A 24,684-nucleotide genomic window follows, 5' to 3' on the forward strand; every position below is an offset into this window, starting at 1 on the left:
CCTATGAGGTAGCATCCCTGAAATTTCAGCCTCTGGGAAAAAATATGCCTTCATCCTTTTAGTTTAGGCTAGATTCATCTATTATGAACCCTGATAAGACTCAGTACTTTTACTTCCTAACACATTATTTTGTGTTTGTACCTATATATTCCTGATTATATAATTACTATCTGTCTCTCCTGCTAGACTGTAGTCTTCAAGGCAGGTGACAATGTCTGTTCACTGATTGTGACATCCCTAACATCTAGCCAAGTGCCTGACCTATTAGCAGGTACTTAATAATCAGATATGTGTTAAATGATCTAACTATACAACTCCAATGTATCAGAATTGATCAGGATATTTTGAGTATAGCTAATTTTAGTTGTAAATAGATAAATATTTGAAACAAATTCATTTCATCAATTCATACAAAGATACTGGCAATGGCTTTACTATTCAACCTGTGGTAGCATCAGCACCAGCTGACAGCCTGTCAGAAATGCAGAATCTAAGGCCCCTCTCCACACCTACCCTGCCGGAATCTGAAATTTACAAGATTTCCTGGGTTCCTCTAGCACACTCTGATATGCTGTAAATCAGGGATTAAAAACACAAATACTTTATTGGGCTAGGCATATCTCCAAAGTGAATGAAACAAATATATAATGTATATAATGATAATAAATATAACCTATAACATATTATCATGATATGTATATAATCGTGATTATGTACATAATCACGATAATAGGTAACCCCTGACCTTTGGCCTCCTCATAGGAGTGGTAGGGACTGTATTTACTTGGAGATCTTTAGCTTCATCTAAAAGGCATAAGCTACTGTCCAGAGTCACATAACTGCAAGGTTAGTGTTGGAAGATCTTTGAACAGTTCAAGAGAAACCAGAAATACAAGCCTGCATGTATAATCTGTGGACTTAGACACTGATAACTAAATTCAATTCTTTTTAAAGCAAGAGAAATATGAGGATCAAATAGAACTCACCTGTGTGAAAACTCTACTTGAAGGATCTTCAGTTTTCAAAATCTCATACAAAGAAGGATATCTTTTAGGCATTCAGTTAATACTTCCTAAGGCTTCACTAATTCAGAATTCTTTAATTTTACAAGTCAGGAAACTGTTTCTTTTCTTTAGCCATCTAATTCTTCTTTTCTCTTATTAATTTGTTTATTCAATACTCATTCAGTGTCTACTCTGTGCTGGTTGGGTCCTATGCTAAGTACAGCACAACTAACAATAAGTTAGTTTTAGTTAGTTTTAATCTATGACTTCCAATGGCATCTAGTCTCGTAATGACAACATTATACTTATGAAACAGATTTGATGTGGGTATTGCTACAATAATTTGTAATGTCTGCTTTTGAGGGATAGTATTGAGAAGGTTATGCTCGATCTTAGTAGTTCACAAATCTAAGTGGAGAGACAGAAGCAGAAGGTACAGATGACTGAAGACAAATGGTGTGAAGGAGGTTGACAAGAGGATGTAGTTGAACATAAAAGCAATCCCAAAGAAGTGAATTCTGGATGGAATGTATGGCACCCGTGGTGATTTTAAAATGTTAAGACTTCCTGTAACACTCCCTCAGCTTCATAATTTCTGGCACTACAGAAAACATACTTTATCTCCACTCAAGAAGGGAGAACTGTTTCACAAAAGCTAAAGCTCTGAATTCCATTTCTTGTGTACATTAAAGACTTAATTGACTGATTTAACCACATTTTGCATATTTTTTTCTAGTTGTTACATTCTCATTTCTTCAGTTGGTCTGAGGGGATTTTGTCTCTTTGGGGTTGTGGTTTATATTTCCTCGGGAGAGGCAATGATATTTTTGAGAAAGCCCCATACTGGTAACAAACTCTTCACAAGGCTTTATTTTTATGTTAGTTTGGTGGCAGCTGTGACCAAAAGTGTAATAAAAATCAACTGAACGTTTTATTCAAATGTGTTTTTCCAACAGTGGTGAGTGAACAAAGGTTGAGTTAATCTGTTATACAATATCTAGGACAGGATTCTCTATCCAGGATAAAAGTATGCTTTGTCTCATTTCACTTGAACTTCCCATTTCATTCATCTTTCCATGTTGAATAATGCTCTGATGCTAACATTAGTAACTTTTTAGTTAGCTTTTTCTTTGAGGCAACACAATCATTTGTTTTCCATGGCATTTACCATCAAGTATGCCATCTTGGATGACTCTCTGCCCTGTAATATTCATCTACTCTCTGCATGGCAAGCCATTCACCTACGTAGAACTAGTTTTTGTTTGTTTGTTTGTTTGTTTGTTTTTTATGTGGAGTGTTGCTCTGTTACCCAGGTTGGGGTGCAGTGGCATGATCTTGGCTCGCTGCAACCTCCGTCTCCCGGGTTCAAGCAATTCTCCTGCTTCAGCCTCCTGAGTAGCTGGGATTACAGACACACACCACCATGCCCAGCTAATTTTTGTATTTTTAGTGGAGACACAGTTTTACCATGTTGGCCAGGCTGGTCTGAAACTCCTGATCTTTTGATACACCCACCTAGGCCTCCCAAAGTGTTGGGGTTACAGGTGTGAGCCACCACACCCAACCAGAACTTGTTTTAATGCTTAGTTTCACTGTTTCCATTCTGACTGGCAAAATTTTCATACTATGTGTTATTGTCCTCCCCATTTGACATCTCTAGTCCTCATGCATTACAAAGTCTCTGCATTCGGCAGAGGTTTTAGCATTCAACATTTCTCTCTGTTCCCAGTTTTTCTTTCTTAATCAGCAAAATAGCAGGATATCTACCCTCTGCTTCTTTGTTCATCCTAGAAAGTAGGAAGGCTAGAGTTACCCAGAAAACTTGAGTCTATTGTATTTTTTGAGATGATATTTTTAATAAATTCTTCTTTTTTTTCTTCTCTCCCTCCCTCCCTCCCTCCCTTCCTTCCTTCTCTCCCTCGCTCCCTCCCTCCCCTCTCCACTTTCCTGCCCTGCTGTCATATCTTTCATGTATTATTTAAATATCTTCCAATCCACGTATTTTCATATTTTGCACATCAGCCACAGTGACTTTTTTTAAAATGAGAAATCTGACCACATGACCACACATGTCCCCAACTTAAAGTACTTGAATGACTTCTCACTGCCTAAGAAAATTAAGCTCAGACTCCTCATCTGACATATAAGCTCCATTATACTGTGTCTCTTGTGTGACCTTTCATAGCTATACCAGCCACCCCTGAGATTCTCCTGGTCTCTGAATGGGACCCCCTTGACTTTAGTGCCTGGCTTATTCCCTTTGCTAAATGTCATGCTCCATTCCCTTCCCCTGTCTCTCTGTCTTCCCACTTCTTTTTCCTGCATATCTTCCCATGGGCATATTGCCACATCACACTTGCTTTGAGAGCACAGTCTCTGCACACTCTCAGGCTAGATTCCAGCATGGGTGTTCCACTTACTAGTTTTGGGCCTTGAACAAGTTATCCTACCTCTCAGTGCTTTCATTTCCTCATCTGTGAAACAGGGTATTACTAGCTCACCTTACCAGGTTGTTGTGAAAACTAAACGAACAAACCATATAAAGAATTTATTATATGAGTATGTAATAAATTATTATGACTAAATCCATAACTCTTCACAACACATGAATATCACATTTTTAGTCAGCTTAAGAATATTAAAAAGGCAAACCTTTTGTGATGAAAGATCATAAACAGAAGAAAGCATTCCAAAGCTAAATATAAATGATTTGAGGATTACCAGTTAACTAGGATCGGTCATTTTCTGTTCTCTTTCATTGATTAGGATAATCAACACATAGTTTTTGAAATTCAAGATTAAAATAAAATGGATTAAAATTACTGAATACCTGTATTGGAAAGGAAGAATGGAATATAACAGTAGGCATCACATAATTACTCAATTGCTTTTCTAATCTCAGTTAAATGCTTTATTGGGATATTACCAAGATTTTAAAATTTCAAGATGATTCTTCTTTTCTGTTTTAGGAGATTAGGAGGTTGGACATTTGACATTGTACAAACTCCGATGATTCATATAGATATTGTACTACTTAACCTAGGTATACCAATGACTGTGCTATTTCCAGGATAAATCACTTGGGTTTGAAGTTTGAAGCAGTACCTAGAGTCTGATCCTGAGTCATACTTAGGATCTCAGGAGATTCTGATGAACAGGAAAAAGTAGGTGCTTCCAGCTGCTGTCTGGAATGCTATTTAGATTTCTAGTTGGCTCTAGGGCCAGATAATGCTTCTATTTAAAGCAATGGTCTCAGGCAGCTAGAAGGAGTCCTGTTGCTATGATACCCAAAGGATTTTATAGTTGGGAATACAATGTAAGGGCTTGGATTTGGTGAAGCTATAACTTTAAACAAAAACTGGTTCCATTCTTGAATATCTGTTGGAACGAAGGCAAATCTGAGGAAATGTCAGGTGGAGACCTCCTTGCCCTCCCTAGCAGCCACGGTTAGAGTCTTCCCCAGGGCAGCCTAAATTACTGGCCTCCTCCAAATTGCTCTAGGGGATTAAGAGCTGGTCTCTGTCCATAGACTTTTTGCCCCAAGCAAGACCCTGTTGAAAGTGAAAGGGGTCCAATCATTTCAACAACCCTGGTTTGCCCAGAATGATGGCAGAAATAAGAAATGTTACTGTCAAACTGGATCTGTGGTTATTCTAAAGCTGGAGTTAGGATAAATGGTTAATACCAAAAAAGGGTAAAGAGATTTCATTACAAATGTTTGCTCTCCCCTTCTCTTTGTGTGTGTCTCTTAGTTTGTTTCTCTCTTTCTTGCATATCGATGACTTTCTTCTATCTTATGAAGTTTACATTAGCTCTCAGAAGACCTATGCAGTAATAAAAATTCCCACATAAAAAAAGAACTTCTGTTAAAAGTGTCACTATGATATAAATTACATTATAATAACATCACCTGGTGAGATTGCAATGTTTATGAAGTTCGTGTGTATTGAGATTATTAATAGTCACAATAAAGCACAATAGTTTACATTTCCAGTAAGTACTGTCTATAGATGCATCTACATTTACTGTGGGTCTGAACATGATTTGTTGGTGTTGCTTTGGAGCTTTTCAACTAGAGGCCTATATGTGAGGGGTGAAACATAAATTTAACTTTGTTTCCTCTCTGTGAAATCTGTTAGTGCATTTTGACAGTTCCTTCATTAGATACATAATTAATGAGGGCCTATGCTATATGCTAAGCCCTGTTAGAGTTGATGTGTGACACAAAAATAAATAAGATGTGGTCTTATACTGAAAGTACTCACTCTCTGCCAAAATATCTTCCTTTGTCTTTTAGTGACAATTGAATCTTAATGTTTATACTTGGTAGAGTCCACTGTTATCTGCAATAAAATATTTATGTCATTGTCAATCTATTTAAATGAAATTTTAACTTTTTTTTTTTTTTTATCACTTCTACTCTTGATCATATCCTGGGCATCTTTTCTGTGAAGCTGAGTCATCCAATGGCGGCTATTCCTGAACATGAAGCTCTTGATTCCAAAGAGGTAAATGTAAGATAGGACTGGACATCTAGTTCTCCATTTCTGTGTGATTGTAGAAATAAACCAATCTAATTTTTTTAATGTTAACAAAATTGTGCTTTTATAAAAAAGGAAAGAATTGTTACTAACTGTTCCACTCTGTCGGTCAGAAGGATTTGATAGTGAAATAAGTAAATTCTTGCTGACTCTCAATGTAGAAGGTAGCACTAGAGTTCCCTGTGTGTGATACCTGGACGGACCAACAAACCAACACCTACCTCGAGTGCCTGTCTTTGTGATCCCCTTTTTGGGTTCATATGTGAAATCACTGTTGTCTTCTTTCTCTAGAGGGTAATGGATGTCCTATAATCCATATGGTGTGTTTTCAGGATCAGACTCACACTATCTCATGATATCTCAGTTTCAGTTCATAGGAAGATGAGTGCTAGGCTTACTGAGCACCACCAACCCCACCTTCCCCAAGTGAATTTTATATATGGCATGCAGCTTTTAGACAAAGGCATATCAGCTCAATCGTAGCCTCTACATTTCATGTAAATGTTTATCTATTTTAATGTTTTGAGCTGATAAGTAAAAAGTAAGTTCAAACAACTTTCTTTAAAAAAAAAAAAAAAGAGCTATACCATAGAAACAAAGGCAAAAATTCTGTAAAGACATGTTTTCTTCATGGTTTGCTTTTGTATTTATCAAGAGCAAGAATAACTGAAGGTGTTTTCTTCTTCTACATCCTCTCAGATAAAGTGGAAAATGGGAGAAAAAAAGTGATTTTAAAAAACTTGTCTCTGAGAAGGGACTGGGTGAGCTCACATATTCATTTAAAATACCCTTACAAAAGAAGTATGCTTAATTTTGCAGCCTCTAAGTTTAGGAAGAAACAAGCATAACATAAAAGAGAAGTAAGAATAATAAAATTCCATGTATAATTTGAATTTTCTTTTCCAAGCCATATTTTCCACAATTTAAGGCATATTATCTACTTTTCCTAAATTGGCATCCCTATTTCTGCAAATTTAAAAAGCTCTGTCATAATATAAGACTGATGTGGCTTTTGGCTGTAACATTAGTCATTAAAATATAAAGTTGTGTTATGAATAGGTATGCATTTATATCATTGACCGCATCTCTGGTTACTTTTTAAGATAATATTGTAAAAACAGGATTATTGGTTTTCTGAATATAAACATATGGAAGACTCTCAACACATGTAGCCAAATTGCTGTTCTGGAAAATTGTAGTAATTTACCCTATGAGGAGTGTGTTCTAAAAATATCTGCCTCCATGCAGTCTTGGCAGCATTGAGAATTACTATAATTCCCAATCTATTGAGAGGTTACTATACATTACAGTGTTATGCACTTTGTTTTACTTTATTTTCATAAAACATTCTTAAGTTAAGCACTATTATTATCTTTTTTAGAGATGAGGAAACTAAAGCTGCAGGAACTTAATCTATTGCCTAAAGTCAAATAGCTACAAAGTGTCTCCACAATCAGAAATTGAATCCAAATCTGACAGCCTGCAGTCTGTGCTTCTTGGGCGCTCTATTATTTTCTGTCTAGTGTCTAAATTAATCTAAATTAGGATTTTTAATTGAGATAAATATATTTATCCAAATTTCTCTATTTTTAATTTATATTTCTATCTATATGATCTAATTCTTTCTCTTTTAAAATCACCTTTTAAAATACTTGCCAAATTAAAAGGGAAAGTTACTTTTTAATATTAACTTGCATGTTAAAATTCTGTATTTCTTCTGTTATTTTTGTCTTTATTTTTTATCTATTTTGTTTTTGCACTATCTTATGCATTTACTGGTATGGTGATATATTTTGTTGAGTTGTAAACTCCCTTTTTATATATTAAAGTTAATAACTTTTTGTCAAATGTGTTAGCTCTTTCAGTATGATGGTGACAAATTGTATAATAGTGAAAATTTAGAAAAATATATATGTTCAGAAATAGAAGAATGATTAAATAAATTTTGCACGTTTCAGATGAATATAAAAAATAGGAAACTTTGTATTTCTTTCAAATACAATAATTTTGGTTCAAGTTCACATAGGCTATATCTATACAATAAGAGTGTTTCTACACAAAAAAAGAGAAAATCAATTGGTTATTAAATTACAAAAACAGCCAGTTCGGATAACAAATTGAGAACTACTGAATGTTAGGTAATGCAAAAGACTTTGTGAGCCAAAGAGAATGGTATAGATGTAGTATTTGCATTTTTTTACACCGATTATCACAACCCTTGAGACAAAACTTAAAATTAAGATAGTGGATAAGATTGCCATAAAATGATTTTGATTCAGGTTTGGAATATATGAAACGTGTCATTTACAGTTTGAACTTTAACTTCGTGAGAGAAGACTCTCAACACATGTAGCCAAATTGCTGTTCTGGAAAATTGTAGTAATTTACCCTACGAGGAGTGTGTTCTGATAATATCTGCCTCCATGCAGTCTTGGCAGCATTGAGAATTATTATAATTCCCAATCTATTGAGAGGTTACTATGCATCACAAACAGTGTTATGCACTTTGTTTTACTTAATTTTCATAAAACATTCTTAAGTTAAGTACTATTGTTATTCTTTTTAGAGATGAGGAAACTAAAGCTGCAGGAACTTAATCTATTGCCTAAAGTCAAATAGCTAGGATGTTTAACTTTGTGAGAAATAGTCATAAAAAAATATAAACAATTAAGCAAAAGGCCATTTTGTGCTTCCAGTGTGCTGTATTTTACTTCTTAGTAATATTGGCACATTTTGGAGCAATTTAGCAACTTTTTACAACTTCTTATGATATGTGGTCAGACTTGTATTGACCCGGATATTTTCCCCAAATCTTTTCTCTGGTGTTATTTATTTACCTTCAACCACAACCAAGAACATCAGTTTTATAAAGCAATTCTGTTCTTATGAGTATATGACCTAAAGGAATAAACCATTTCAGTTACAAACTCAGTGCAAATAAAGAATTATGGAAGAGCCCTTGATGGTATCTCAGAATTTTCCCCTTGGTTTTTCTTTCATTTCCTAAAGACATTAGTTTGTCTTGCTTACTACCAGATTGTCATTTCTTGAATCAACTCAGCCTATTTGTAGATACTACCTTTTTAAAATTAACTCAGTAATTCATTTAAATACAAACAGATGTTAGATATATCTGATTTGACTTACCTATCATTTTTATAACTCATCATTTCTAAAGTTCATTTAAAAGGAACGAACTCAAAAAACAAACAAACAAAAAAACAATTCCACTTATCATCTAGCTCAGTGGTTCTCAACCGGGGCTGAACATTACAATCACCTGTAATTGACTTTTGAAACACACCAATGACAAATATACTTCCTTGTCATATGACAGGGATCCACTCCAGACAAATTAATAAATCAAGAAACTTTACAGGTGACAAAGGTATTGGTATGTTTTGAAATCTCTTCAGATTATTCAAATATGCACCAAAGGTTGAGATCTTCAAATTATAGCTCCTTCATTGGCAGTCTAGGAAGGCCAATCAAATAAATTGGTCATTCAACCCTGAAAACACAAAATAGAAAGTAAAAGTAGGAGGATCATGAAAGAATATGTTCCAGTGAATGATTTCAATTACTGAAAACTTGGCTGACAACAAATTGCTGTCCAATGGCTTAAAGGAATAACATGTGCTTTAATTTGTGGTAGATTAATTTTGAGAGATCTGTTCTATGTTGAGATTCACTGTAATTTCATTAGCAAAATTTAATACTTTATTTTTGTTTGCCTTCATATTCCATACAAGGTTTGGAAATTGCTTAGGATGGGGCTGGCATAGTATTTGGTGCAAGCTGAGTCTGGAGGCTTAGTGCATTCCAAATAATGTTTTATTTGTACTTTATATAACACTTAAAATACATGGTCACTGATGAACCTCCATACAAGCAGATGAGATCTGTAAATAATTGATTTGACCATTGTATCATCTAACTGATTTTCAAAGAAAAATACTTTCAGAGATTTTTACTGTTCACACCAGTGCAGTAATTTCTAAGTAAGTGAATATTTAACACCATACAGGCAGAGCATACTTGTTGACTAAGATAAATGATTTCTGAGTTGAGTTACTTAGGAGAAAATTAAATTCTAGTAGTGACAATTTTTTTTTTATTGTATTTCTCATCTTGTGAGCTCAGCAACTCTTTTATCCACAACAACTCCATAACCTGCTTCTCCTTCTGCAGACTTATTTGTGAATGTCATACTGCAGAATAAGATATAAACAGACTGCCCCTCTTTGTATTACCTGCTACATACAGCCCTATGACTCCTGCATTTTATTTTCAAATTGAAGATCAATTGATTTCCCAAAACATGATTAGATTCATTTGGTTCTGACCTTTCAGGTTCATTTGTTATTAACACAACTTAAGAGCTAATCATTCACTAGCTGCTCATAAAACACATACTAGGCAAATTCTTGTCTTTTCTTATTCCTTCTCTTTGCAGATTTTTGATAAACATTTAAGGGTTTACAAGATAACAATTCTGTTAGCGAGGTGACTATCACTCATTTGCCACTTTGGTGGTATATAAGCTTTCTGAGTTTATTTTATTTTGAATTTCAGAACCTCCACTGATGTCTAAGGTTCTAATAGTATAAAGCAGCCATGCCATTCCTCTGACTTTATTCTCCGGGTGGGAACATAGAAAAGAGAAAATAAATTACTTGCCCGTGGAAGCCACTCTCATTTTCTGGTTTGATTTAAGGGTAAAAATAAAATTATCAAGAGAAAAAGGCCCACTCTCTTCTTTTCAGGCAATTTTCCAAAACATTATTCCTCAAAATGAAGCTTTGATGCATCTTGGATTGCTGAGAGTTGAAGGTTGTAATCTCAGGCAAGAATTTGGAATCTGGATATTATTACCAGTATAATAATGATTAAAAGAAGATTCCTATGCATTGATACACAAATGGCTACAGGGCCAGGGTAACTTTGTCTTATAAAAATAAAGACACCTGATACGGGTACCTGAGTAGATAACCACCTTTCCCAGGCATCAGGTGGTCAGGGAAATAATAAAGGAAAGGATATTCCTATATCCAGATTTGGTAGCAATGGATCCATCAAAATGATTTTCTTGTGTTGTAAGCCTCCAACCTGTGTTGAGGAAATGTAATTTAAAAACAAAACAAAACAAAACCTTTCTTCTAACCCAGAAGTTCCCTTCACAAGGGTAGTAGAGAAATAAAACCCTTTTTGTTATTGAATAAACATTGAACCAGAATGTGATGTGCATCATAGGCAATCTGCTAAGAGATTGCAGACAAGAAGAAATCTCAGACTTCATATCACCAAGGAGATAGACCCCATTACATACATATTCTCAAGATCAACAATAGTTAAGTGGGTCCTCAAGTAAGAAAAAATGAAAGCATCATTAATTATACATAGTTCATCCTAAATTCACCTGAAATTTGGGATGACAATCTGTGTCTGGCTTTACACAAGGCAAAGTAAACTTCGCATATCTTTACGACATGGGGTCGTTGTATAACTTCGAGCCGGGCTTGAGCTAAAGTTAGAGTCTTACCCTCCCTGGAAACTGGCAGATAGGGATGCTATCTTTCTTGTCTGTTTACATTTAAAGGAGATGGTTCTCGAGTCCTTGAAAGAAACTTTTCAGGGCCTGACAAAGGGCCCACCTGTTTTCAAAAGAACTTATATACATTTCAAAGAGAGGAGAAAGTACTTACAATGATGAGTTTTCTAAAGTAAATGCTTTAAGAAAAAGAAGGGAGAGGGAAATCTCTCCCGTTATGCTCAGCAGCAAGAATTAAGCCTTTCTTTTTGAATTTCCATTTGTTCTTACACTTGGTTGGCAAGAACCAGAATTAAAATCAGGGAGAGTCTGGCTCAGAAGTAGCCAATAAAAAGAAACAGCTCTCATTTATTTTTCATTTCTAGAAACTCAGTTAAATCTACTATAGAAGTGGGTGTTTGACAATTTTGGGGTCTCTCCTTCAAAGTCATCTCAATAGATTCAAGTTAGGTTTGATACTGTAGTGAGTCATTGTCAAGTTGAGCAGAAGTCAGGAACTAAAAGGACCTACGACTCCTCTGTGTGGTGGCTTGGGAAGACTATTTCTAGTTTCCAAGAGAAACAAACAAAACAATAAGGTCAGGGTTAATAATTATTTGGAACTCACATCATCCAGACGTCACATGGTTTTGACCCCAGATTCAACATTGTACTCTCTACAATCCATTGTACCTGCATCCTTTATCTATGAGGTTGCCTTTATAGGACCTTAATTACTGAACGTTTTATACCTTCTGGCTTATGGATAATAAACTCTGATACCAGATTTTGTCTTTTTTTCACCAAAGTCAATAGTTACATAAATGCACAAAACATTTGAAATCTTTCAGGAAAAAAAATGAACATGCAGCATTTAATCATATTATGGTACACATTTCTTGGAAATGGCTTTTCATTCTCAATACATGCATCCTGATTTCATATTCACAAGAACATATATGTAGGTTATTTTGTTTTCATTTTGCAATAAAGAATATACATATTTGGTTTTGCTTTTAATGGGAATGAAAAACCAACTCACACAGCACATTCCTTTAAAAAATGCTTTCTGTAACATTGGCTTAATGTTTCACAAGAATATATTACTTATTACCCACAGTTAACTCCGAATTTAAAAAAAAACAAACAAGATTTTGAGTTTGACTGTGTTCCAGGATTATGACTTCCAAAGCATCTTAAGTTCTTTCTTACTTATATTTTCTTATATCCAAAATAAGTGTGTTGTTTCATTGGCAATATAATAAAATACTGAGCCTTAACTGCCAGGGTGCTAGTTTGAAAATAGAATTGATGTATTTGTTGATAATTCTCACTTTTCTTACATGTCCACCTTTGTTATTCCCAAGTTTTTTTTTTTTTTTTTTTTTTTTTTTTAACTCTTATACTGAGATTGGCCAAAAAAAAAAAAAAAAAAAAACCACCTAAAAACTTCACAAAGTGTCTAAAATGATGGCTGTAGCTGTCATAGCATAGTACATCTTTTCCAACTGACTGCTAAATTGTGGGGCCAAACATTGATTTGATGTGCTGGTGGGTTTGGGAAGAGCTGAGACATAGTGCTAAACTTGCCGGCATGGTGTCAGAAGATGATCTGCCTATGGTGCTTCAATCTGATTTAATGATTCCTATTATAATAAAATTTTATATTTGAGAGGGAACTTAGAAGGCATTTATTCCAATATTTTATTGAATGTTATAATCCCATCTACGTAATATATGCTCATATATCTTCTATTGAACCTCTCCTGGTAACAGAGTTCACCATTTCACAAGCCAGACTCAGTGTATGTTTTAGTTTGACTAAGACAAACTAAGTAATGGCTATGTGAACAACAAAAGCAAATAGAAAGCATGAAATAAACTGGGGCTTAATTTGGAGCACTATGACCTTGGGTGTGATATTGAATCTTTCTGAGCTTCAATTTTATTCTTTGTAAAATGGAATCAAATGATTGTGAAGATCTGCCTAAATGTATGTAAAGTGCTTAGCATATAAAATACATGGCACTTAAAAAGTATTAGCCAAATGATGATAATTTCCTTAAACCTCTTGTAAAATTAACTACTACTAAATGCTGGTACTTTAAGAAAAATTATGTTGGTGCTTTCAGAAAAAGCAAAATAATGGTAATTTTTATTTGTTAGAAATATTAATGAGGAGATTTACTTGAATCATTTCCTCCCTTCATTCTAGGGCTTCAGAGAATTTTAGATGATGAAAGCTACAGTTTACTTCTTACTGTTTTGCCTGTTGATTTTCTATGGCCAGAACAAACCAGAGCAGTCATGAGCCACCCACTTTGTTAGTGCTTTTTATCTGTCTCCTTCTTCTAGTCTAAAATGTACTTTCTCCTAATAATGCAGATTGTAACCACGTTTCACAATCCTGTTTAGCTGTTTGGCCAAGACATACGCTTGCACATAGGAGCCAGCTCTAAGTCACCACTGCTTCTTCACCTCATGATCTGGCTGAGGGCAAAGCACAGACAGTTGCCTGTAGAAAGGCTCCCATATTAGTCATGAGTTGGAACCTGGAAATAGAAAGTTCTGGTCAATTCCTCCATTGGTGTTATTCCATCACATTGTTCTATCAGTAATGTCTTAGAACTAAATTTCTCTTCTTGCTTCATCTCTAATGCTTTCTTTTATGCTTTCTTTTGTATAATCTGCCTTCACAATTGCCAGTAGCCATCTTCCACTCAATTAGGTTTATGTTATCTGTTCCAGATGGTCCAAACCTATCACATAGGAACAGAGAGATTGAATGGGTAAAGAAATTATTGGAATCACTCCTCTACCACATAGCAAAATTGTAAGATCAAGCAAATCAATATGTGAAAAAAAGCAAGAGGTTATTTGGTCTTCGTCTTTTGTAATTTTCCCTTTTGCAAAACCTGGGACTTAATTCAATCCCTATTCACTTAAGCTCCTAGTTAGATGATGCATTTTAGGGAATGATGCAGTCAATGCTAAAGTGAAGTTAGGTCATCAGTCAAGTAATGGAAGGGTGAGGGTGTGGGTGAGATGTAGCAGTGTTGTTTCTTAAGGCAGCCCCAGCCCCTCAAAACCATCATGGTACTTTGTAGGAGGCCGGAACTGCTCTCCTGAACTGTCAAGAGATTGGAGTCTGATGTAAAGGTACAGCTGTGTGTCTTTATTATGCCATTAATAGTGAAACGAGGAAGGATCTACTTAAGGAATAAAAATAAGCTTTTCCTATTGTAATATAAACTATGTTTTTTGTAGGAGATGCTATGACCAAATATTAATGTATAATTTTCAGGTGTATTTTTTAACATTTATTCATCTTAACCTGACTACTGTATTCTCTTATTTTACAGTAATGAAGTTGGAGCAGAGGCTGAAAACACAGGCTGCTGAAGTTTTTTGGAATGCTGGTGCTAACCACTTGCTAGATTTAACTTTTTTTTTTCCCCCAGAATTAGTGCTCCCTTTATGAGCTACAGTGCAGCAGAACCAAAAAAAAAGTTTGCTGCAGTTATATAGCATCACAGTGCTCTGCTAACAGCCAGCATAGGAGAGATTTACCTACAGCTTTTTGCACCACTGTTCAAGCCTTTAATGCCTTCTACTTAATATTAAGCTGACAGCAATACTAACGTGCCCCTATATTTAGCAGCCAAATAAAGAAGAATCATGGGTAAATAGGAGAATGGCTGTGACTATTTTTCAATACGTATGTTATTTAATGCATACATTACTAACTGCGTCAGGTTTTTATTCCCCTTTTTCTTAACTTTTTTACATGAAAATAATCACAACTTTTAAAGTAACTAATTAGCTTTCAGAAGATGCTGATATTCAGAGGTTCACTGGTGAGATCTTGAACATGAGATAGTTGGTATTTTGTATGACACACATTAGTTTCCTGTTCTGTTGGGGTTCGGTGCTGCTGGGACAGACTGTGTGCCAAAAGCAGCCCAGTTCTGATGAACATCATGTTACTGGAGTGCCTGGGATACCATTGTCTCTCTGCCTGTCACCACATGATTCTTGTGAAGACTACTTTAGAGTTGGTTTGTATAAAAAATTCTGAGAACAGCAGAGACCATAGAGCAAACCCATACTTGATGACAGTCCTGAGAGCCCCCTAGAGGCACACCGTGTGTCCATCGTGTTGGCCATCTTCTATTTATTTCCTAGTTGTCATCCCCAGCAGTCTGTCTTAGCGCCCTCTGAGTGATTTCCTTCTGCTTATCTGGGAAGCCCAAGATAACACACATTAAGAAAGAACAGCAGTCTGGACAGTGAGCCCCTGATGGTAAAGAAGTCTTGGGAAAACCTGCTTCATTCACTCTGCACATTGTCCATGTTCTTGGTGGAGCCAGCTGTGAGCTACGGTGTCCCTAAACCAAGCTTCCTCACCCAATCCCATCACCCAAACCCAAGAAGGGAGAGTGACCTATAGAGGAGCAACTACGCTCCTTCATTCTCCAATAGCCATTTTAGAATGTTCCACTTTCAGCTATTATTTGACAACTGGAAATATAAACTTCTCAGTGTCTCCTTTGTTGGTGTTAGAGAAGCAAAGGAGACTCAATAAAGCCATCTGCTCATCTCTCCTTACCCCAGCAGAAACCATTTCTCCATTAACCTGCTAAATTGTGTGAAGCATCACTTTAGATTACTAATAATGATCTCTAACATTCACTGTGCTCTTATTATGAGCAATGCACCACACCAAGGGCTTTACATGAATTTAATTTAACCTCCACAATGGACCTGTGAGGTTGGTAATATTATTATCCATATTTTATTTTTGTGAGAACAGCCTCCTCCATGTGGTTAAATTAAGCTAGTAAGTGGCAGCAGCAGAATTCAAGTCCAAGTAATCTGATTCTAAGATGAAGCCATTTACTTAATCATTTGTGTAGTCATTTATGCCATCATTTTTGGATCTCCAGTGTAAAAGGGTGACATGATTACACTCCTCAGCTCATGGCAGATTTCGATCATAAATTTGGGCAAGCCCCCCCTTATGTATGCTTGTTGATTAATGATCATCATTTATAATAATTTCGATCTTCCCTTCCCTGTGGTAGGCACATATCAGGGAACCAGCCCCCAATATTTCAATGTAAGTTCTTTTCTATTTTCCCCAACTGTCAGCTGGTCTGAGAAATAAAGAGAAAGAGCACAAAAGAAAGAAATTTTACAGCTGGGTCTCCCGAGGTGACATCATGTGTCAGCAGGTTCTGTGATGCCCCCGATCCTCAAAACCAGCAAGTTTTTATCAGCGATTTTCAAAGGGGAGGGAGTGTATGAATAGGGTGTGGGTCACAGAAATCACATGCTTCAAAGGCAATCAAATATTACAAGGCAAATGGGGGCAGAGCAAGATCACAAGGCCAGGATGAAATTAGAATTACTAATGAGGTTCCATGTCCCACTGTGCATGCATTGTCATTGATAAACACCTTAAGAGGAAACAGGGTCCAAGAGCAGAGAACTGGTCTGACTAGAATTCAGGCTGGAATTTCCTAATCCTAGCAAGCTGCAGGAGACCAGGGCGTATTTTATCACTTATCTTCAACTACATAAGACAGACACTCCCAGAGCGGCCATTTTAGAGGCCTCCCCCGGGAATGCATTCTTTTCCCAGGGCTATTCCTTGCTGAGAAAAAGAATTCAGTGATATTTCTCCTATTCGCTTTCACAAGGAGAGAAATATGACTCTGTTCTTCTGCCCGGCCACGCAGGCAGTCAGACTTTATGGTTATCTCCCTTGTTCCCTGAAAATCGCTGTTATCCTATTCTTTTCAAGGTGCCCAAATTTCATATTGTTCAGACACACATGCTTTACAAACAATTTGTGCAGATAACACAATCATCACAGGGTCCTGAGGTGACATACATCCTCAGCTTACAAAGATGACAGGATTAAGAGATCAAAGTAAAGACAGGCATAGGAAATTATAAGAGTATTGACTGTGGAAGTGATAAATGTCCATGAAATCTTCACAATTTATGTTCCGAGATTGCAGTAAAGACAGGTGTAAGAAATTATAAAAGTATTAATTTAGGGTATTAATAAATGTCCATGAAATCTTCACAATTTATATTCTTCTGCCATGGCTTCAGCTGGTCCCTCCATTTGGGTTCTCTGACTTCCCACAACAGGCACACATTCTTATTTATTTAATGTATAACTTTTGCTCATATATGTTTTGAAGATGTACACTGTTTTGTCTGCATACATACTTAATAAATGTAAATGGTAATGTTTATATTCTGTTTTTTTTTCCACTCAGCTGTTTTTAAAGCTTTATACACATTGCTCTATAGACATATATTATATTGTGTTCTCACAACTGCGTGGTGGAGTCTCATCACATTTTACTTATCTACCTGCCCAGGCTTGGTCTCTCAGGTTGCCTTCCTGTACCAACTGTTGTGATGCACATTCTTGCATGTGGCCCCTTGTGGAGCTTTGTGAGAATTTCTCTGGAATATATACAAAAGACTAGAATTGTTTAATTCTAAAGTTCCCATGTACTTAATTTGATGAACTCCTTTCAGATTGCTTTCTAGAATAACTGCACCAATTTTTATTCCCATCAGCAATGCATTAGGTCTCTTATATCCCCAAGTATCTCTCCACCTTTGAAGGTCTGAGCTTTGAAACATTAGGCTCCAATGTCATCGGAGGCAACTTTTAAAATGGGAAGGTTGCTTGATGTGGTGTCCTATTCATCCTATATTTTCTAATTCTCTAAGACTTTTATACTCTTTAACTCATAGCAATTTTCAGTCAAGTATTATTATACTCATTTCATTTGTCAACCTAAATAACAGAGAGAGGTCCCTAAAAGAAAAAGAAATTTATTTGGGAATAGAGTATTGCAATGGGTATATATATGCTATAGTAAACCATTTGCATGCATATTAAGGGAGGTAAAGGACAACAAAGATTTTGAAATGAAAAAATGAGGAGAATTACATGATAATTTTGAAATAATTATCCTTAGCTACAAATATCAGTAACAACGGTGACACTAGTTCAAGGTTGGATACGCAGTTGCTGTCCTTGTAGAAATATTTTTTTTTGTATAAGGTTTCCATGGCTTTTTCACAAGATTGTGATTTTGTATAGTTTTCTGTAATAGCTTTTATCAGGCATAGTAGCAGGAGAACCCTCTCTTCATGGCCATTTCTGGCTCTGTCAGATTTTTGTTTTTAATTGTTTGTGGCTCCATTTTGATTCTGAAACTTTTACATGTTGCTGAAACATTTGAGCCCAACAGGTTATTTGACTGAGGTCACCAAATTAGTAAATGACAAACCTAGCACAAGGTCTTTTGATTTACCTACTCTGTTATTTCTACAAATTGCTGCATCTGAACATCATGGTCTAATTTATTTGCTCAGTTTCTCAGTAAAGAACAGAGTCTTTATGTTGATTGTGTGGAGAACATGGAACATGAATTAGTGATTTTTCAGGTTGGTGAGCAGTGCATTCAGTGAACTAAGGAGGCATTTGGGGGCACTATGTATGTTTCTGAAGAGGAAGGAGATGAGGACAGATGATGTGGAATTGCCAGGTACTGAGACTGAATCTTTATTTGGGTTCTCCCAGAAGTGAACTCTAAGGCAAGGATAGTATAAGTAGTTTATTTGGGAGATGATCATCAGAAACACTGATAAGGAAGTGAGGAAGTAAGCTAGGGAAGCCAGTTATTACATTGGGCAACTACTGTAGTTTATTTCCGCTAAGAAATTTGAGGACACAAGGCTGAACAGTCCTCAGACTTCATTCAATTTAGAGGAAAGGAAACTGGAGTAGTAATTCTAAAGCCTGACTATTAACCTTTCCGTGACTATGGCTGTGACTTCCTTCTTTATAGAGCTTTTGTTTTTTTCGAACTTTTTATTACACATCCCCAGTGGGACCCATTCTTTTCTTGTGAAATTTTAATTTGGTGAAAATGGAAGGTCTTTTGAATATTGTTCTTCCTAGTCTCTGAAGTAAAGTGCAGAAACAAAGAGATAATTGAAAGCTTAAGTAACAAGGGAATATTCTCAGAATATTCTCAGAATTTATCTATTGGGCAAGCAGAAAAATCTGCAATTAGGACAGGGAACAAAAATTCTACTTTAACTAGACTGCTGCAGATTTCTACATGTGAATCAATTAGAAATTGAATCAACGGTGTGAGATGATAACTTGATTTATAAGAAAAGATTGTTTTGCTTAGAGTAAATTCAGAGGTCTTAGAATAATCAACTAGTAGTTAGAAAATATTTCTGGATTTGTTTAAAATATATAGTACATTTGGGGGAAATTTCATATTTTCCTGTGGTAGGTTGTAAAATTAAATGTTATATTCCCTTCATACTTTAAAATGTATTATTTTCAATTTATCTGACTAGAAATAAGTTTTTCTCTTCATTTTATAGTTTAATAAAAAGGCTTTCATTTCTTATAAAAGTTTTCTAACAGATGTATATGCAATTGCTCAACATCACTTAAGCACCTGAGTCCATATTTTCCTTAATTGGAAACTCTGGGGATAAATTCGAAAAATAAACCCACACAACAGGCAGAGGAAGACTCATAAATGCTAAAAAAAGAGAAGGAAAATAAAAAAGACAAATTTTTTCAGGGGGCTATAGATTGTGATTTAAAAACACTGAAGAGAATATCTAAATTAAAACAATGGAAAACTCAATTAAAAAATAAGTTTAGCCAAGAATATGTTCTGTGGAAGTACTAAGAGAGAGGCAAAAGGTTCTGATGATAATGTGAATAGAACTGGATAATATTTCTCACAGGCTTAAAAGCCTTTTCAACTTTGAGCTGAGTTAAGTCACTTAAGGGAGTAGAAATTCTAGAGATTTTGTCAACTCTGCTTTTGAGTCACAGTTCAGTATTTTTGTTTTCTTTTTAAATCAATACTAGTTTAGTTAAAAATAGCAGAAGTTGTGGAGAAATTAAAGTTAGCAGCTTACTTCTCTTTTCCAATGAACAGATAAAGTTTGTAAAACCTTTTACTTAAGTCATTTAAGATTAGAGAAAGAAGTAGATTTTGAAGAATGTGTAGTAGGCCAGGTTCTGAACTTTTAAGAAATGGTGCTCAGTTAATATTAGGTAGGTTCAACATAATTTAGAAAAGTATACCAACAATGACTGAAGCTTGCATTCGTTATTCTATACTAAGGCAGTAATCTTAGAGAGAAAATTCTATTTTTCAAAATTTGTTTTTGCACACAATTAATAATATTTCCATAAAAGGGAGCAAACAAAAATGTATACCTTCTTCAAAGTTTCCAGTCCTATCACTGCTCACAGATTTTGCTTGCGTTATTGTCTCAGGAGTAATAATAAGGGAGATTAAATGTTAAAGTTAAGATGTGGCAGAATTGGATTGGAATTTTGGTCTTTTTTGCTCCAAAGGTCTTTTTCCTCTACAAGTGTTTTTCCATTTTTTCTTCTGCCACGAGTCAAACATTTAACACTCCCTTGGAAATCACATTCCCTTCTCTAAGGGTACATCAGTAAGAGCTATGAATGGAGATTATGACAGGTGGGATCCTCTTTACCAGCTCGGGCTGCAAATAGCTTCAAGTCTGATTTTTCAGATTAATGGTTCAAGTTTCCACTTGCCCAACAAGCAGGAAATCTGAATAACTACATTTGGATATTGTCCTCTGAATCCCCTTGCCCAAGCCTCCTTTATGTTTCCTTTTGGGGAACTAGGCTCCACTTCTCTCAGACAATCTTGATGGGCACCACACTATTCAAGCAATTCTTTCTAAATTAACAAAATCTGCTTTAAGGAGACTGTTTCTTGAACTATGGACATAGTTCTGTATTTTTGATTTCTCTTTTCAAACTTCTGCCTTACTTGACACTCCATCACAACTGAAGAGGATTTAGAGATTACATCCATTTCAGTGGCATGCCAGCTGCTCTTCCCCTCTTCTTCTGTAAGTGCTAGTGCTTTACCACTCTAATATTGAAAACTTCTGTTATATCACCCTATTCCCTGAAGAATCGAGAAAACCTAGTGTGATTTGTTCACCACTTCAGAATACACTTGCTAAATCATTCTCAATAGTAACATGTAGAATACTGCCTCTAGTTAAGACTGGCTTAACACATCCCTGCTTGCTAAGAAAAATTCAACGTCCTCTCCAAGATTTCTGTGAATTCCCAAAGATTATATTTTTCTTAACATTCTCCAGAGCAAATTTCTAGCTTCTATGGAACATTTATGTCCTACTTCGTATCATGCTGAAACACTCTTAGCATGCCCAAAGTGTGGATCACATTCCCTTTACTTGAGAATCCCTACCTACAAGTCCCTTCCACCAAGGCATAAGCTAGACTTTTGCTGGAGATTTGTGAGCTATGGTGATAACTGAGAGATGAAGACTTATTACATGGTAACAAATGACAGACTATTTAAATTGGATTTTAGACTTCCTAGTTCTTAAAAAGGAATGAGTCATTTATGACAAATTGGCATCTTCCATATCCACCTTGTTGTTTGGAGTCCTTCTCTCATCTTCTCTCTCCTTAGCTTCATTCTGTACACAAATTGCTTCTTAATTTTTATGCAACTGTTTTAATATCTCTTTCTTAAATCTTCTAGCCATCTAAATAGCTTATTGATTTTTCTAAATAGAAAGCTTCTTTCCTCAGAGCCTCATCAAGTACAATAATAATAAGTAATGCTATTAGTCCTCAGAAAGTAGTAGCCAAAATTTTCAGCTAAAAATCTACCACAACTTTTTTCGCCTTCTTACCTTAAAGAAAGTGAAAATATCACAAAACTTCAGCTAATTGGAATCACCGCAGTAAAACAAACAACAAAAGAATCCCCAAAACCCAACCCGAAAAACAGTTGTGTTGGTCCCTTCTGGAGTTGCTCCTCAGGCCTTCCCTGCCCAAGGTGAGACAACTGGAAACAGTTCCCACGATGGGCTACTCTTTAGCCCCTTTCACTTACTCAGATCTTCTATCTTCTCAGCTACTTCTGGCCACTAACATACTTGGACTCTCCCTCATTGCCAGGACCCTTTCATATCAACAACTTGAGTTTGGACCACATCCTGAGCTCTGATATGACACTCCCCTGAGGGACTGATCCTTCAGCTTGATGGTCTTCTATCCTGTTCAAGTCTCTGGTACAATGGTGGAGGTCTCAGGTCTGAGGGCCAACCTATACATGAAAGGAGTGGGTGTTCACTAGACTGGAACTGCTTTGGAGCCTTAGTTGGTCATCATGCATTCATTAATAAGCTATGGTGAAGGTAATCAATACTTACTACTCTTAGCAGTATACAGTAATATTCAGAGAAACATTGAAATGTGCAGTTAACTAAAAGTAAGCTTGACTTTCTGGGAAAATGACTAGAAAAATGTTTACTTTCTATCGGCTATGTGAAAATTGTACTTACTTCAGAGGATTTAAATAGAGCAGAATATATGAGGCCAAGGTTGCAAATCAGCTCTAAAACCCAAAGTCATTTTGGTTACATAAGATACATTTTTAGGCTTACGAAAATTTTACATGTCAGGCCATTTCCTAAGTGAAGGCTTTATCTCTACAATTAATAAAAGATATAAATGGAAATCTGCAGCTGGCTGAATTGTCCTTTCAGTTCACATCGTATTTCCATTTATGCCTAGAGCCGGAATTTAACTTAAAAAATATGCTTTGTATACCTGATAAGCTTCTGCTTTATTGTACTCCCCTGGGAAAATAATTTCAGATATTTGCAACAAAGAGAGCTTCCTTTTGCTGTCAGAGCCAGCTAGACACAACCTCAGAGAAGGCTTTCCTGGAAAACACTTCCCAGTCAACTCTCGGACATGGCAGCTGATTAGGCAGTCATTTCAGGCTTCTGGCTTTGGAAGTGTCACAGTCTGCTAGCAACTTCCCCGATTCAGGGCTAGAGGTTGGGCAAGGAAATAAAAATAGGTGGGTTGTCAAATCATTCTTTCATTTTAATCCAGTCACATTTCCCCAGCCTCTGAGCTTCCCAACGTACTTCCCAATACATACACCCTCTCAACACACACATACTTTTACACTCACACACCACACACACCGCACAACCACTTTTCCTTCCTCACATACATATACCTTCACACAACTAGACACATTCCTGTACCTGATAACTACCAGGTGAATTATAAGCATGCTCTTTTCCTTCTGATGGCTGCAGAATGATCTAACCTTTTGAATATTTTAACACAGACTAATGAACACCAGTGTGGTGGGATATGCCTGCTTTTACAGAAACTCAAGGTGTTAGGGGCTAAGACAACTCTTCTCAGTCAGAATGGCAAGCATTTAATATCAGTCTTTCCTACTCTTTATCCCATACTCATGCTAAAACCTTTTTCTGATCATGGTCTTGAGCTATGGAGTCTAGCTTTGGCTTCAGAATCCTCCACACAGAGTTCTAGGCAGCCATAATCATAAGGTAGTAGCTTATGTTCCAGCTGAAACCTGTTACCACCCCTGTCCTGAAGTGTTGCAGTTTGGCCCTTTGACAACACTTTCCTTTGTGCTCTTATTTTTCTTCCCCATTTATCATTCTCTCTGGAGGTCTGAACCAACTCAGATTCTCAGTACTCCTTCTATCCTCAGGCAAGTAGTGTTTATGCTCAGGGTTCTGTACTTCAAGGGGCCCTTAGCTTTGGAGTTCTGTAAAGTGTCTAAAATCCCCCTTGATTACTGTAATGAACCAGAATTGGCAGTGTTACCCAAATAGGGCATCCTGAATTGGCACAAGGAACTGCATGGGCCCTTGTCCCCATTTCTCCCATGCAGAGTATCTTGACTCTTTATTTTTTGCTTGGGTCAACCAGGTACTCTAAGATGCTCAGAGATCCATGCCTAGAAGGATGTCCCAGAGTCAGACCCCAGTACCAGGAGAATGGTCTGGTGAGCAGGCCACACTAGCTGCACTGTGTTATTTCTTTCATGCAAGGTTGGGCCTCCACATAGTCCTGATATGTCAATTCTTGCCAACTTAAGAATTTTTGCTTATATAGACAGAAATTCCACAAAATATAGCCTTGCTGCAATGTTAACACCATTAGTGTTCTACTTATCTTTCTTTCCTGCCAATTTCTTAGAACTCATTTATTTTATTATACAAAAGAAATAAATATCCTTGCAATATTTGCAAAATTAAAATTTACTTGTCCTAGTTCCTAGTGCCAGTGGGACACAATGTCATTGATTGACCTAACGAGGGGGCTGTCTGAGAGACCTAATTTTGGTCAATGAGATTTAAGAGAAAGCCTACTTAGGGGTTTCTAGGAAGGATTTCATAGCTCTTAAAAAGACACATAATAGGACAGTGACGTAGGCAAGATAGTGGAATAGGAAGGTCCATATTCTCTTTACTCCCATGGAAACACAAATTTAAGAACAATACATAAACTAGTTCCTTTTATGAGAAATCAAGAAGCCAGTTAATATGTTCCTGCACCCCGACAAGCATAGAATAAGCCTCATCAAAGATAACAGAAAAACTTGTGGCAGTCTTTTGTCATAGTTCCTTTCCCTAGCCCAGCATTATGCAATCAGGAGAAAACTCTAAGCTA

The 24,684-nt window shown here is 36.2% G+C and overlaps 1 protein-coding gene and 1 long non-coding RNA gene across 16 annotated transcripts in view; both read left to right on the forward strand.

The window, feature by feature from the left end:
- MLIP (muscular LMNA interacting protein) overlaps positions 1 to 14,765 on the forward strand; it is a 257,064-nt gene extending 242,299 nt beyond the window's left edge. For all 15 annotated transcript variants that reach the window (XM_050789010.1, XM_050789004.1, XM_050789008.1 and 12 more), the window contains 2 exons: positions 5,459 to 5,512; positions 14,438 to 14,765. In XM_050789010.1, coding sequence (XP_050644967.1) covers positions 5,459 to 5,512; positions 14,438 to 14,440 — 57 coding nt within the window. In that variant the 3' untranslated portion in view covers positions 14,441 to 14,765. The remainder of the gene's footprint in view (positions 1 to 5,458; positions 5,513 to 14,437) is intronic.
- On the forward strand, positions 5,525 to 12,516 carry LOC126953572 (uncharacterized). Its single transcript, XR_007725268.1, has 2 exons — positions 5,525 to 6,838; positions 8,020 to 12,516. It is a non-coding gene; the product is annotated as an uncharacterized LOC126953572 (long non-coding RNA).
- Positions 14,766 to 24,684: the final 9,919 nt, after the last annotated feature.

This window comes from Macaca thibetana, chromosome 4 (assembly GCF_024542745.1).
Source record: "Macaca thibetana thibetana isolate TM-01 chromosome 4, ASM2454274v1, whole genome shotgun sequence".
Lineage (NCBI taxonomy): Eukaryota > Metazoa > Chordata > Mammalia > Primates > Cercopithecidae > Macaca > Macaca thibetana.